This window comes from Emydura macquarii, unplaced genomic scaffold, assembly GCF_026122565.2.
Source record: "Emydura macquarii macquarii isolate MOO-44397 ecotype Brisbane River unplaced genomic scaffold, CSIRO-AGI_Emac_v2 contig_968, whole genome shotgun sequence".
NCBI classification, from domain to species: Eukaryota; Metazoa; Chordata; order Testudines; family Chelidae; genus Emydura; species Emydura macquarii.
Window position 1 is genome coordinate 9,549,029 of NW_027131105.1, and position 13,838 is coordinate 9,562,866.

At 39.6% G+C, this 13,838-nt stretch overlaps 2 protein-coding genes across 2 annotated transcripts in view; one reads left to right on the forward strand and one right to left on the reverse strand.

Annotated features, from left to right (window-relative positions):
- IL17RB (interleukin 17 receptor B) overlaps positions 1–2,404 on the forward strand; it is a 23,616-nt gene extending 21,212 nt beyond the window's left edge. Inside the window, exon 12 of the mRNA XM_067544180.1 lies at positions 2,268–2,404. Within this exon, the coding sequence (XP_067400281.1) occupies positions 2,268–2,366 (99 nt within the window). The 3' untranslated portion in view covers positions 2,367–2,404. The remainder of the gene's footprint in view (positions 1–2,267) is intronic.
- The window catches only part of ACTR8 (actin related protein 8), a 16,004-nt gene extending 2,405 nt beyond the window's left edge, over positions 1–13,599 (reverse strand). The window contains exons 1-10 of the mRNA XM_067544177.1: positions 13,440–13,599; positions 11,787–11,957; positions 10,613–10,723; positions 10,276–10,380; positions 9,083–9,256; positions 8,212–8,305; positions 3,793–3,925; positions 3,261–3,414; positions 2,027–2,122; positions 1,158–1,298 (exon numbers count right to left, since the gene is read on the reverse strand). Of these exons, the coding sequence (XP_067400278.1) occupies positions 1,158–1,298; positions 2,027–2,122; positions 3,261–3,414; positions 3,793–3,925; positions 8,212–8,305; positions 9,083–9,256; positions 10,276–10,380; positions 10,613–10,723; positions 11,787–11,957; positions 13,440–13,550 (1,290 nt within the window). The 5' untranslated portion in view covers positions 13,551–13,599. The remainder of the gene's footprint in view (positions 1–1,157; positions 1,299–2,026; positions 2,123–3,260; positions 3,415–3,792; positions 3,926–8,211; positions 8,306–9,082; positions 9,257–10,275; positions 10,381–10,612; positions 10,724–11,786; positions 11,958–13,439) is intronic.
- Positions 13,600–13,838: the final 239 nt, after the last annotated feature.

The following is a 13,838-nucleotide window of genomic DNA, read 5'->3' on the forward strand; positions in this document are numbered from 1 at the left end:
TAAACCCCAACTTTAAAGAAAAAAATCATTTTTCAAGTCCTTCAAACATTTCAATGGTAATCATAGTATAAAGTCATAATATAGTTTCCACAAATATAGAAGTTTTATCTATTGGCTGGTCTACACACAGTTAAAGCAATATATAACCCATCAATGAGATACATTTATACTCATGTAAAAGGTGCTTATATCAATTTTAACTTAGTCCTGGTCTACATTAGAAAACTTAACAACGTGGCTAAATGACATAGTTAATTGACCAAAGTCCCCATGTAGACAGTGCTTGGTTGACAGATGAATTCTCCTGTAATTATCTCCTCTCGGGAAGGTGAATTACCAACATCAATGAGAGAACCCCTCCTGTTGGCATAGATAGTGTCTACATTGCAGATCTGCAGCTGTAGCGTTTCAAGTGTAGATAAGCCGTTATTCCTGCTACATTTTCTAAACCCATATAGTTATAATAGTACAAAAACTGTGTAGCTTTAAATTGACCAAAAATCCCATACATTTGCCTGTTACAAATCAGTAATATTTTTACCCCAATATTAACTTTTACAGTAGTTATAGCATTTGGGTACATTTTGAATTATTTCCATTATTTAATAATTATGAAGTGCTCCAAGTGCCATATAATTATTTATAATTCACTGTAAATAGGTTTTGTAATTAGTCTGTGACAAAAGAAATGCAAATAATGATTTTATTTACCTCAAAAAGATGCGCTGAATGTCTCCACTACTCAGGCCAAGAGTGACATTTAGCGCACAGTTACAAAACTAACCTTTTAAAATTATTACAAAGTATGCTAAAGATGCTGCCCTTCAGATGAGATGTAAACACTGAGATCCGGACTAGCTGTAGGTAAAAACTCCCTGGCAATTTCTGCAAGACTTAGCTTCAGTGTTCTGGCCAAATTCTAATATGGGCAATTACATTTTGCTACTACTTAAGCTGCCCCTGTTGTTTCTGGTGAACAAGATATTCTTCAGGGTCCCTGCTGAAAACCTATTATGTATGCTTTGGACACAGAACAGCTGCCATCTCTTAACTTAGAGATGGCTGCTTTTCAATGATGGGTGAAACACACACACGTAGTAATTATCTTAACTCCTGGGTAAAGGTTAGTTTTCTATGAAAACTAAACATTCACATACCTGTTCTTGTTTACTTTGGGTAGCTAATAGATAATGTTCATCATGAGGATCCTCTGGGTCACCTTGTGACCTGTGTTGCAAAGATGTCATTTTCTGCCCAACAATTCCAAATGTTGCTGGATAAAACAGAGCCATTGGAGCCTGGTAGTGAAAGATGGAAAAGTTTTAATACAGTCTTCCATTTCAACAAATATTTTTGAAGTTCTATATTTGTCCAGTAACAAATATTCTTTTAAAAAAGGCTAATTATTTTTATTGGATTTACAATGGTAAAATTTCATGTCTGAGAATACTACTTTGTTTCAGGTAGCCTTTTGATAGGTAGAAGTATCTGAGTTTTGTTTAAATTGAGTTGTAAGCCATTATACAAACATATGTACGTCCACGTATTATATACTTTTAAATGGGGTAACAGACTGTCAACAAGTGTCCATCAGTCAGTGATATAAGTGTATTACAAAATGTCATAGTAGTGAGAGATGAAAAAGACCTTATATATCAGCATTCATCAAGTGTAAGAGATCCCCAGATAGGAGGACATGTCAGATATTTAATTGGTATTATACTTCATCTTAGCCACAAACCAGAAAGGTAATGAGGCAGTCACCAGTGATGCATTAGAGATACTCCTATCTATAGCAAATTGATTTTAACAGAATTTTAACAGGGTACTGGTAACCCATAAATCAGATTTGTATAGTACTGTTAAGGCATACATTTGTAGGGTACATCCACTAAACTGTGACATAGTAAGTCGCAGCTCAGTAAGGTATTCCATGGAGTAGCAGGCAATGGGGCACATGCTATGGGAGGGTAGCGAAAGACATGCAGCCTCAGTACATTGTTGCACACACACATTTTGTAGTTACCTGTAGTTTTTCATCGCCTAATCGGAACTGGTATAGTAAGGCTGGAGAATCTGGATGACGAATCTGGAACTCATGGTCTTGCAGTCCAGAAATATCCTATTTTAATTAAATATGGCAACAATGGTACTAATTCTGTACAGTCTTAAGATCTCTGTCTTAAAGCTTTTTACTTTCATTCATCAAGACAAAAAATAATGAAACTCACTTATGAATCTGAATTTTGTTTGTATTTGATCTCCAGATTCCTGTTTTCCAAAGCCTCTGTATTGTGACAGGATCAGCTAATGCAGATTCCACTGAAATCAGCATGGCTGTGCTTGGGGAGTGGAATCCATGTTAACAGATCCTGTTGTAGGACTGGGGCCTAAAATGCGCGACTCCCAACATCCACTTGCCACAGCTAACCCCAGAGGATTAACTGAACCATAGGGAAGTGGATCAGCAAGAAGCTTGTAGGTGAAAGACCTCAATATTGATGCAAAAATATTAATATAATTATTATAACTTATGTTAATATTAGGTTATTACAAACTTGTTTGCACCTTTACTGAAAATTAAGACATAGCTACAAGTATGTCATAGCCAGGATGTTTGGAAATATAACAATGCATATGTTTAGTTAGTTATGTTACAAAATATTAAAGCTAATCAAAGAAATTCCAGAAGTTTTCTGCTTCCATCTCCAAGGACAAGAAACATCATGAAGACAACAATGTCAGACACTCATGTTCTAAGTACAGGACAAACTGTAAAAAGGGAATGTAGTGTTTATTATCAGAACCATAAAAATCTAAGTTGTAAAGTAGCTACAGCAACCCCTCTTCTTTTGAAAGGAAAACCTGTGCTTGTGTTTTTGAACTCCAAGAAAAATGTGTGTAATTGGAAGTGTTTTAAACTTTTGTTGATTTCTTAAATGTTGAAATGGCAAACACCTTTTGAGATGTATAGGTGCAAATATTTTGTATTTAAATGCAAGCATTCATGTAATAACTCCCTGATATCATGGTTATGTGAACAATGTTTTATGCACAAATATAGCACAGCCATTTGATGCTATAACTGGATACTAATATTAGAAGCCTTTTAAGTATAGTTAATATTAACGGGGAATTAATTAATTACTAGCAACACACAAGCAAACAATCACCCAACCAGAAAGACAAGATAATCATTGTTCCAAAAACTGTCATGTAGATTAGAATCAACAACTTAAGTGTAAGACTTTTTTCCCCACCTGGTCTAAATGACAAAATGTCTCCTTTAAGTGCTGAAGGAGAAGGCAGTCCATTTTATTAGCTAACTGACAATCCCTGTAAGGAAACCCAGCTCGCTGCATAAGCCAGTAAAAACACCTTGATACATCGGACCCTCCATATGCAAGGCATAACCTAAAACAAAGAGAAAAAAACAGATGACTTAATTTATTCATCTTGCCCAAAGCTAACATTATAGATCAGCCTAAAAAGAAACATGAACAATATTGTGCTCATGACATCCACATAAATTACATGGCACGTAGAGCCAGCTCCTGTTCCCTTTACAGAGGCAAAAACTCTCTAATATGGATCATAGTAGAATGGGATGCTCCTGTTGCAAAAGTCATAAGTACTAAACCAAAAAACAACCAGCTACATTCATACATTATTATGCATATAATAATAAATCCTTCCTACTTTAAAAAAAAAGTAATGTAATATAAAACACATTTCCACCCCATCCCCATTAGTGGTTTTTGTAATTAATTTTGCTGATTAAGAAAAAATTACCGGGTGTTACGGTGTGAAACTCCATCTTCCACACAGCAAACACTTGTCTTCTGATCCCCTACATCTACTATACATGCACTACTTAAGCCACTTCCAAAAGTAGCACAGACAGACTCCTGATGGACCACTATACCTAAAAATATGAGAGGAAGATTAAGTCTGGTTTTAAATCAAGCTCCAGACATTTAAAGTAAAAATATATATTAAAAAATTACAACACAAAAGCTAAGTAACACTAAGGCCCTGATCCTACATTGAAAGTTTAAATTGTGCAAAAATAGACAGCCACATTTGCCAGGTAAAGTTTTCACCTTCCCACTGGTGAAGAAACCTTTCAAGCCTTTAGAAAAGATAAATGAAGGGTAAATTGGAAGTCTACGTTGAAAGTTTTCTTGTTTTATGGGTTTAAGAAAAAATCTAGACTTAACATTAACTTTACTTTTGTAGCGGGTATTGAAGGGCTTCCATTACCAGGGTGTGAGACTTTGGGGTTCAACCCAGACCAGTAAGGGGTCATGTCACCAACTGTCCTGCAACTCCATGTGTTTTAAATGCTATACTGCTGTGGTTCACAGCCCTGACACCAATAGCCAAAGCATGCAGGTCATATCTGACTTCCACTGCACAGTTACTTTTTGCAGGGTGAACCCAACATCCCGCCAGTCCCAAATTTCCCCCACACTGTCTGACCTGTAGTGTCCACCTCTCCTGAAACACTCACGTAAGTTATTAAGCTTGCTTTTCCTTGAAAAAGATAGTTAGCAGCAGCTCATTACTTTACCTGGGGTTTGACAAACTCATTTCAATCAAAGTACTGCACTGGTTTATTGTAAAACACATTTTCTAAACAAAAAGTCATAGGTTTAAGTGATATCAAATAGAAGGAATAAGGACAGACATGATTACAAATAAACAAAAGTAAAAATATGCTTCTAAGACAAGTTTAATTTCAGCAAGTTACAATCTTTGCCTAAGCAGTTTTCTCTCGTATACTCAGATCCAAGAGACTTCAGCCCCATTGGCTGAAGAATCCAAAGTTCTGTGATTTTACGATCTCTAGCCCCTTCAATCCCTCAAAGGACGCTAAAATGTCTTTCTGTCCTTGCTTATATATTCCAAAATTCAATGACCTTGTTTCAGAAAGCAAGAAGCCATCCTGGGGGCTCATCTTTTGGGGAGCTGTTAATTTTTGCAGTCTCCTTCTCTCATCGTGACAGTTAAAAGACTATCTAACCGACTCATTAGTTTGATGGCTATGTTTACCTTTTATGTCAGGGGTGGGGAACCTTTTCCCTGCCAAGGGCCATTTTGATATTGCTACCTTCATTCGCGGGCCATGTCGCCGATTCCGCCGCCGAATTCCCCCCGCCGCCGCCGAAAAGGCGCAAACGGCGGCAGGGTTTCGGCGGCGGGAACTGCCCGACCCCCCACAGAACCGCGCCGCCGCCGACTCCACCCCCCGCCGCCGAAATGCCGCCGCCGTTTCCGTCTTTTCGGCGGCGCGGTTTTACAGTGTCCGCGGGGTGCCGTGGGCCAGTAACCACCTCCGAGCTCCCCCCGCCGCCGAAAATGGGCAGACGGCGGCAGGGTTTCGGCGGCGCGCACTTCCCGCCCGCCCGCCCGCCCGCGGGCCGGATCAAGTTCTTTCGCGGGCCGAATCCGGCCCGCGGGCCGGAGGTTCCCCACCCCTGTTTTATGTAAACGTACCTTCATTGTCTCTGCCAGACGATCAGGCAGGTCAGACATACAAATACACATTCCTTTGTTTAAGGCAGACTCCGTTTATGCAAATCTTGCCAAATACATTTTAAGAACATAATTCTAGTACATATTTATAACTCTTCATATAGATTTTTGGGACCAGCGTATTACCAGTTCGCATATGATATCTCACATGACACCTTTTAGCCCTGGTCTACACTTACCTGGAGATTCAGCGGCAGTCAATGGGAGTTACGCCAGCTACTCTGCATAGCTGGCGTAACTCCCGTCGACTGCTGTGCTTCCCTTCTGCGCACCGTCTTCACTGCACTGCGCCGAGGGGAACCGCGTTCCCTTCGACGCTGCACTACACCACTTGAGGGGGTGGATTTACTGTGTCGACTTCCTGATCGACTGAGCAGGTCTACACTGACTGCTCAATCGATCCAGAAAGATCAATCTGATGGCAGCGACTTTGCTGCCGTCAGTATAGATGTACTCCTAGATACAGATTATAGCAACAGTGAGTTGGGTACACTGAATATGTCAGATGTGACAAGAGAAGCCGACATAGTAGTGAACCACGAAGGGGCCTGTGTCACACAGGACAGTTTTCTCAAATTTTTGGTTTTAATCCATTTTCATTTCCTTTTTAAGTTTTGAATAAGTTATTCAAATGGATAAACTAGGTTTGATACTATGCTTCTGCGCCTTCCCTTCAGCCCACTTTCAACCTTCACAAATACTTTCTTCATGTTTACACCACAGCCATGCACTTTCACTTGAAGAGTACTAAACAAAGCCTCCCTTCAAATCCCCTTCTTTCTTCTAAACTCTGAAAGAAGAAAATTGCTCATTTTTGGCAAGTAGTTTGTAAAACAATATATAAAGACTAATTTTAAATGTAGGTCTTTTAAATAGAAGACCCTGAATGTTTAGTAGTTACATTCAGTAATTAGTTCAACTCAACACTGAGTTAATGTTTAGGAAATGGCACCCTCAAGTGGATATGCTGGTATTTTAACTTCAATAAATTTCCAGTGTTTCATAGTCATGCACTCTCACATATTCTGTGTAATTAATCAGACTTAGCCTAACAAAAGCTAACAAATTAATTTTTTTAAACCTTGTCATCAAACAGTCGTAGAATAACAGGAGGAAAGTTTGTAAGAATTGAAGGAATGTCTTTCTCAGCCTCTTGTATGTTGCTACTTTTTCCTGTATGTACAGCAATGTGGACACAAGCTTTTATCGTCAAAGTCTTTTTTCCCCCACATACCATTAAACATGCAGCGTTCTCATTTGTGTTCAACCCTAAGAGTAAGACCTTCCAATCAAAAGCTACAGATATGAGTTAGAAGACACCTGCAAAGTGAGGAAGGGACCTAATTGGCTACTTCATCTTAAAAAGAAGACGCAAATCAATTTCATTCATATGTATGTGTTAAGATGGTCTCTCTTTTGCCAATTGTCTTCTTCCCACCTACTTAAGTCTTTCGGATGGAATGTCTCTTTGTCTTATGAATTTTCTTTATCAGACACAGAAAAGGCTAAGCAAGTTCACACTACTGGTGTCCAGCAAGGAAGACAAAACTATTTGTTGTTGTGATAATGCTCAGGAATAATAAACAATAAAGGATATTAAACATAAAAGGCACAAATTGGCATATATATGCTCTAATGGCTTGCAATTAATTTCATTTTATCATTAAGTATATTATCTATTGTATAAATATATTTTTTTCCACTTTCTAAGCCTCTCTTTTGATCTTTCAAGTCTATTTAAGACCTTTAAGTGCCTACACAAACATGGACTTCTTCGCCCCTGCAAGGACTGTTTGATCAGTTAAAAAATTTAAGCACTCTGTTCATACACGAAAGCTTATGCCTACAGAACTTAAATTTGTTAGTCTTTAAAGTGCTACAGGACTCTCACAGTTTTTGTTCATACAGGAAGTTACATTGCCACTGCCACTTTCATAGACAACATACAATGTGACACAAAGTTTGATGACTGACTGCTGGACTTACAAAAAAATCATCAAATTATATAGAAAGTTTATTAGCTCCATGAACTGGAAGGGAATTACATCCCTAATTCTTATAAAAAGGGGTGACTTTTAGACTAGAAAAAAAAAATGGAAAAGCAAACAATTCAACAGTTCAAAAAGCAATATACTTTATTTTATAAGTAATTTTTTTAAATCTTCTCCTGCTTTGAGTGTAAATATTTAGGTCATCCAGATGCTACTTTGTATGATCCATCAGTGAAAAGGAGAATAGCAGCACCTTGCATTTATAAAGACTCTTTATTTCAAACCCTGAAAGACTTCAACATTCTTTGCTCTGACACTTCACCCATCACTAAAATGCAACAGCAATAAGAAGGCAGTCAGGCTTGAGACATCAGTCTGTTACCATGCAAGAAATCCCATTTCAAGACCTGCTTTGTGATTTCCTTTTTGTAGGGTGGTGGGGAGCAAGCCTCACCTGATCTGATAAGCTTGGTCTTTTGACAAGTAAATGAAGAGCATGAGTAATTTGCCCTAATATTGGCTTACTAGTTAACCCTGCAAGAGAGACAAGAATCACAATAACGACTAGCAAAAGGCGAGGGGCAGCAGCCTGGGAGGGTGGGTCTGACTCAGAAGTAAGTTGCCTTTAAAAAAATCCTTAAGCTATACAAATTAATATTAAATGTTCACTTATTCACTTTACCTGAAAAGCCCATCTTCATTAGGATCATATGTACCAGTTCTTTCACATGTTGTTTATTATAGATGTCTGGAATTAGTAAAATGCATCTGTAATACTGAAGACAAAAGCAAATTAAGGGCACCTTTCAAATCAGTGTAGAGTTCAAAACAATTCCTTTATATATGCTGGAATGCTTGATGCCCCATGGTAAGCTATGCAAAGAAAACAGATGTAAAAACACTGAAAAGAAGCAGAACGACTGGAGAGAGTGTGGCTACCTAAAAACATTTATTTTCATCATTTAAAAATTCAGTTCAAAGTGGTATCAAATGTCTGTATTTACATGATCTTAAGAACACTTAAAAACGTTTCCTGCTATAGACATGGCAGACACAAGAAAAGCCACCTGTTCAGTAAGAAAAACTAAGCAGGCTTAGCATGAGGGTGCTGTTGGTGAACTGTGATGTGCAGGAGGCAGAGCCCCCACATGGGGGGGAAACAGGGTACACTTTATCGGGTCCTGGAGGCCCTGGCGCAGGCTGCAACCCCCATTACCAGGAGGAAAAAATGGAGGCTAAATTGTAGATCATACCTGAGGATACTTATAGAAACTTATTTCCCTATATCTATGTATCTATTGTCCAGATCTTGTGAGATTTGCAAATCTTGGAGATCTGTAACATAGGATGGGAGCTATGCACACTAGGGGAACAGAATTTACCGAAAAGTTGTGAGTCAACACTGTCAGCAGCAGCAGTAAGGTATCTTGGGTGGCTCTTTAACTGACACCCTCTGGAACCCCCCGAACAATGCAAGAGGAGGAGTTAAGAGGTTTAAAAAATGAGTGTAGTCCAAACTTACTCAGCTGGACAGAAAATTACCAGCAGCTCACCTTTAAGTCTTTCAGTGGTATTTCCAAATATTTTTGTATTACATGTGACCAGATAACTTCAAGATCTGCTAGTACTGCAGTAAGAGAGCCACCAGGTCCTGGATGAAGGTTTAACTGTCCTCTTCGCATAGGCCAGTGAATATTATAACAGTCTAAAGGATTAACATATAGGGCCTGAGGAGAAAAGAGAAAGAAAGGTTAATGATTAATGCTAAATACTTGTTCTGTTCGTTAGCAGATACAACAGATTTTAGGTAATTATTTGGGATGTTCTAAACCTATTGCTTATGTGTGTTTATGTGTGTGCTTTATGTATGTGCATATGTGTGTGCTTAAATTTAATAAATAGTAGTTTTAGATAAGAGCATGCTTATTTGTATCAGTCTTTCATCTCCCGGAAGTACTGTGTTCCCATTGATTTACTCCTGATATCACCTGGAGTGAAATAGTTAAGTTACCACTGCTTTTGGGTTCTGAAAACTCTGGGTAAGAATAGGAGCAGGACTGGATATGTAAAATGGGGGGGAAATGGGTAAATTATTTAAAGAGCTGAAACTAGAAATCATGTGAATACTCATAACAATAGAAATATTCCCAGGGAGTGGTTGGTAAATATTTCAAGAATTAACCGAGATTAGAGGGGAAAAAACTGTTTAAAAACACTTTGAAGCATGGGGTAATTGATGTAGAAATTACGTGGCATATGATGCCTTGTGCAGATCTGGTCACTGATTTCTTGCCTTTTGTGTGCATTATCCACAATGGGACAGAGTCTCACTGAGTCAATGAAGAAATACTAATTTACACACTAGCTGAAGATCTGGCCTATTGCTTTTATTAACAGCTAACTAAAAAGTCTCTTGTGTTAATCATTGATATGATATGTGAGAAATAAATGAGGTAGGAAAAGGATTCCTAAAATGTTTACTCTATGTTTATATGTTTACTCTAATTATAAATCAGCATTTTTTCCAGGTAAGGGAATTTTTGTGTCACACTAAATGATACTACATGGTCATGTAGCCTCTTTGGGAGGATTTTTTCCCTACTAGCTAGAGATTTCATCATTATTTATTCTTTAAATGTTTAATATAACTTGCTTTTTGATACATATTATATCAAATTGTGAATTTAAATATTTACATTAAAGGACAATATTAGCATCTTGTTTCAAGGGGAAAATGAATTCCTACCTCTTCTCCTACCAGATACTCTGGATGATGGGATGTGTTTGTCCATTTGTTTCCAGAGCTGTGATCTAGAATAGCCGGCCGCATCTGTCTGTTGTACGATCGGGCCTGTAATGTAAATTAAGTCATGCATTAGGAAATATTTTGCCAATCATCTTTTATGTGCAAGTGGAAAAATATACTAAAGGTCCATTTTGAGTCTGCACTTTCCTTTTCTGTATGGCCAAGGCACAGCTGTTGCTTACTGTTGCACGAACTGCTCTCCTTTTACCCTTCAGAAGATATCAAATTGAACTACTGTATAACAGAACAATTTAACAAACTATTATGAATGAGTTACCTGATCAGGTGACACTGGTATACGCCTTGCACCATTAGACATTTTTTTGGACCATATTGCTTGATCCACCATTTTAAGGCCATTTTGTCTTTGTTCAGTACTTTCAGGTTTCTAAACAAAAAGATAAACACATGCAACATAAAAAGCTCTCTTTCCAAATATCTATAAAGTATATAACTCTGTATATTGAATACTGAAGCTGACAGTCAGTAAATCATGTGATATGCCTACAGCGACTAAATGACAAGAGATTATGAGAATGCAAGTATGGTGAACATATGCTCACTTTTGGAAAACACATTTCTGTTTCACATGCCCAAACACACAACTGGGGTCAATTGGAGTCTCACCATTGACTTTAATAGATATTGAACTGGGTCCCATTCCAGTGAGCTTGATGACACTGTCTATTAAGCACCACAAATATAAAATGACACATATAACATGCATAAGTAATACTCAGTTCAGAAAATAAATTTTAAAAATATTTAAGATGCTAGTTTGGTGAATTAATTTACATTAAAGTCTCAGATTATAAATATTACTGTGTACATTTAAGTTTAAACTCCATTTGCTTGTTTAATCATATTCTTAGAAGAGATTATATACTAAGACTGAGTAATGTATTAAGTAAATTACAAACTTCATTTTGAATGAATATGTTGCAAATGAAATCATCACTTTTTAACTTAATTCCACTCCAATCACCATTCCCAAAACATGAATGTAATGTGTGATGGGAGCAAATAAGAAGATCAGTTAAACAGCTTGTAATCTATGCATTTGATTCCTTAATTTAATGTGTTCAGAACAAGTAGAGGTGCTCAAATGGCATAAACTGTGTAATTCTGTTAACTTCAGTGGAGTGGCACCTGCTTATACCAACAGGAACCTTGACCACCCGTAATAACAAGTTCACTTATATGCCTATTTCATGCTACGCTTTCTTTGTCATTTATTCACAATTTTTACTGTATGGTCTTTTTTTTCATTCTTCTGATTTAGTTTTAAACATTCATACTATGATGTTTCTTTGGAAAAGTGTGTGAATTTAACATCAGGGAAAAGATGAATCCCACAATTCTCAACCAAAAGTAAAATGAAAAAATTGGAAACAGTCAATTTTAGCTAGCCTTGAATTGTTATAATTTCTGAAATTTAACATGGCACTTACATTGAGTCCATCTCTTAGGAGCCAACTATCTTTGTATACAGGCTGTCCTTGCTGTTTCTGTCTTCTTGCAATTATATGGGGAGTACTAACAGGAAGTGTGTCAGTGGCTCTTCCAATTCTCAGAGTTGTTGATCCAGGATGTATCACAACAATAAAGTTGCTTTGTATTTGCTGGAAACATTGAAATACACAGTAGTATACTATATGCATGTCTATAAGTGTAGTTCACTTCCACCTATAATCACCTAATATCTTCCTGAGTTTAAACTGAGATGCCACCTGCTAGAAATAAAGTGCTAATAAACATACATTATAAAGTTGTGCCTTCTATCCAAAAGGATTTCAAAGTGCTTAATCTATATACATATAAAACCATTGAAGTACAAAGTCTGGGGTGGAAAAAAGGCAGCCAGCTGGGATATTCTCAAACTGCTTCACACTAGTGTGCAAAAGGAAAGCCATCTCAGGATGCCAAAGTAAATGTCTATTCTTATGAAAAATACTCCATGGGGTTTTAAGGTATGTACACTGCAAGTAGATGCTAAACTTTTAATATCTCAAAACCACCCCACAACTGAGGCTTATAACTTTTGTTTGCTCTGGATTTAACATGGACAAGATCAACAATGCCAATTGCCCTATCAGTTCTGAGGATGTCCCCTGCACACACTCTGAAGTACCTCATGTACCAGACAAAGAAATGCCAGCCAGATCCCACATGAAAGTCTTAATGAAGGGAAAAATGATCAGCTAGCACAGTTCAAAGTTTTTCCAAACTAAACAAGATTAAAACGAAGAACTTTACAATGAGATGCTTTAGCTGCTTTCGGGACTCCTCTGTCCTGGCCAGAGAATGGAACAACAAGGAATCTCTTTGGATTCATAGGCCAACCCTTTCCCTTCCATCTCAGGGGTCTTCCCTATGGAGGATGAGGGTGCAACTGCCAAGGAGAAGGAGACACAAAGTGGCTGGGTTCCCCCCCCCCCCGTTTTTCTGATCCTTTAATCACCATTCAAGGTTCTTCTCTGAATTCTCTGCAATTTATCAACATCTTTCCTCAAAACGGACACCAGAACTGGACAGAGTATTTATAGTAGTAGCTGCAACAGTGCCAAAATACAGATAATATAGTCTCCCTACTCCTATTCCCATTTTTTTAATCCAAGGACTGCATTAGCCTTTTTGGTCAGGGCTTTGCACTGGGAGCTCACATTCAGCTGATTATTGGCCTGTTCAGCGGGGAAGGGAACGGGCAACACGAGGAGAAAGAAAAGAGTTGCTCCTGCATAGAGGGAGTGATTCGCACAGGGCAGAAAAGCGCGGGGTGCTGGGGACAGCAAGAGGGTAGAAGGCGAAGCGAGGAGTGGAGTGGAGGAGAGGCGAAAGGAACAGCCTGCGGTATGGCGGGGAGGCAGAGGTGACCGGAGAGCGGAGTGACCTGCAGCATGTGGGCTGGGTGGCTGGGATCAGCGACGGAGAGGTGAGGAGGGGGCTGGCGGGGACCTGCCCCCCGAGAAGAGAGAGGGGCTGAGGGATTAACGAGGAGTGGGGAGGGGGCCTGCACCCCCCGGGGAGCGGGCTGGGGTGATTCACGCAGGGGAGCTACTGCAGGGAGATGGGCCGAGCGGTCTCCCCTGCTCGCCGGGCCTCACCTCCTGCAGGGACTCGGGCACGGCGGCGGGGACGATGGGCCGCTTGGCTCCGCGCTGCTCCCGCTCCTTGTCTTTCCCGTTCTCCGCCTCGCCTTTCTCTGCCTGGGTCATGGCCGCCGCCGCCGCGGGACCCCGTCACCTCCCCGCCGGCCGAGCAGCAACAAACCCGGATGCCCGGCACGCAGGCGACGCGGCTCCGAGCCGCCCGGCAGCGCGCCGGGCTTGCTGATGAGCGCCCTCCTGGGGAGGCTCGGAGTCGGCGAGCAGACGCAGCGCCCAGGCCCTCCCTCGTTGCAGGGGTGGGGGCTCAGGCTTGTCCTGTTGTTCCAGTAGCGGCTCAGGCCTCCCGCGTGCACACACCACCCCATTTAGGAGGGGACACAGGCTCAGGGCCCCGGC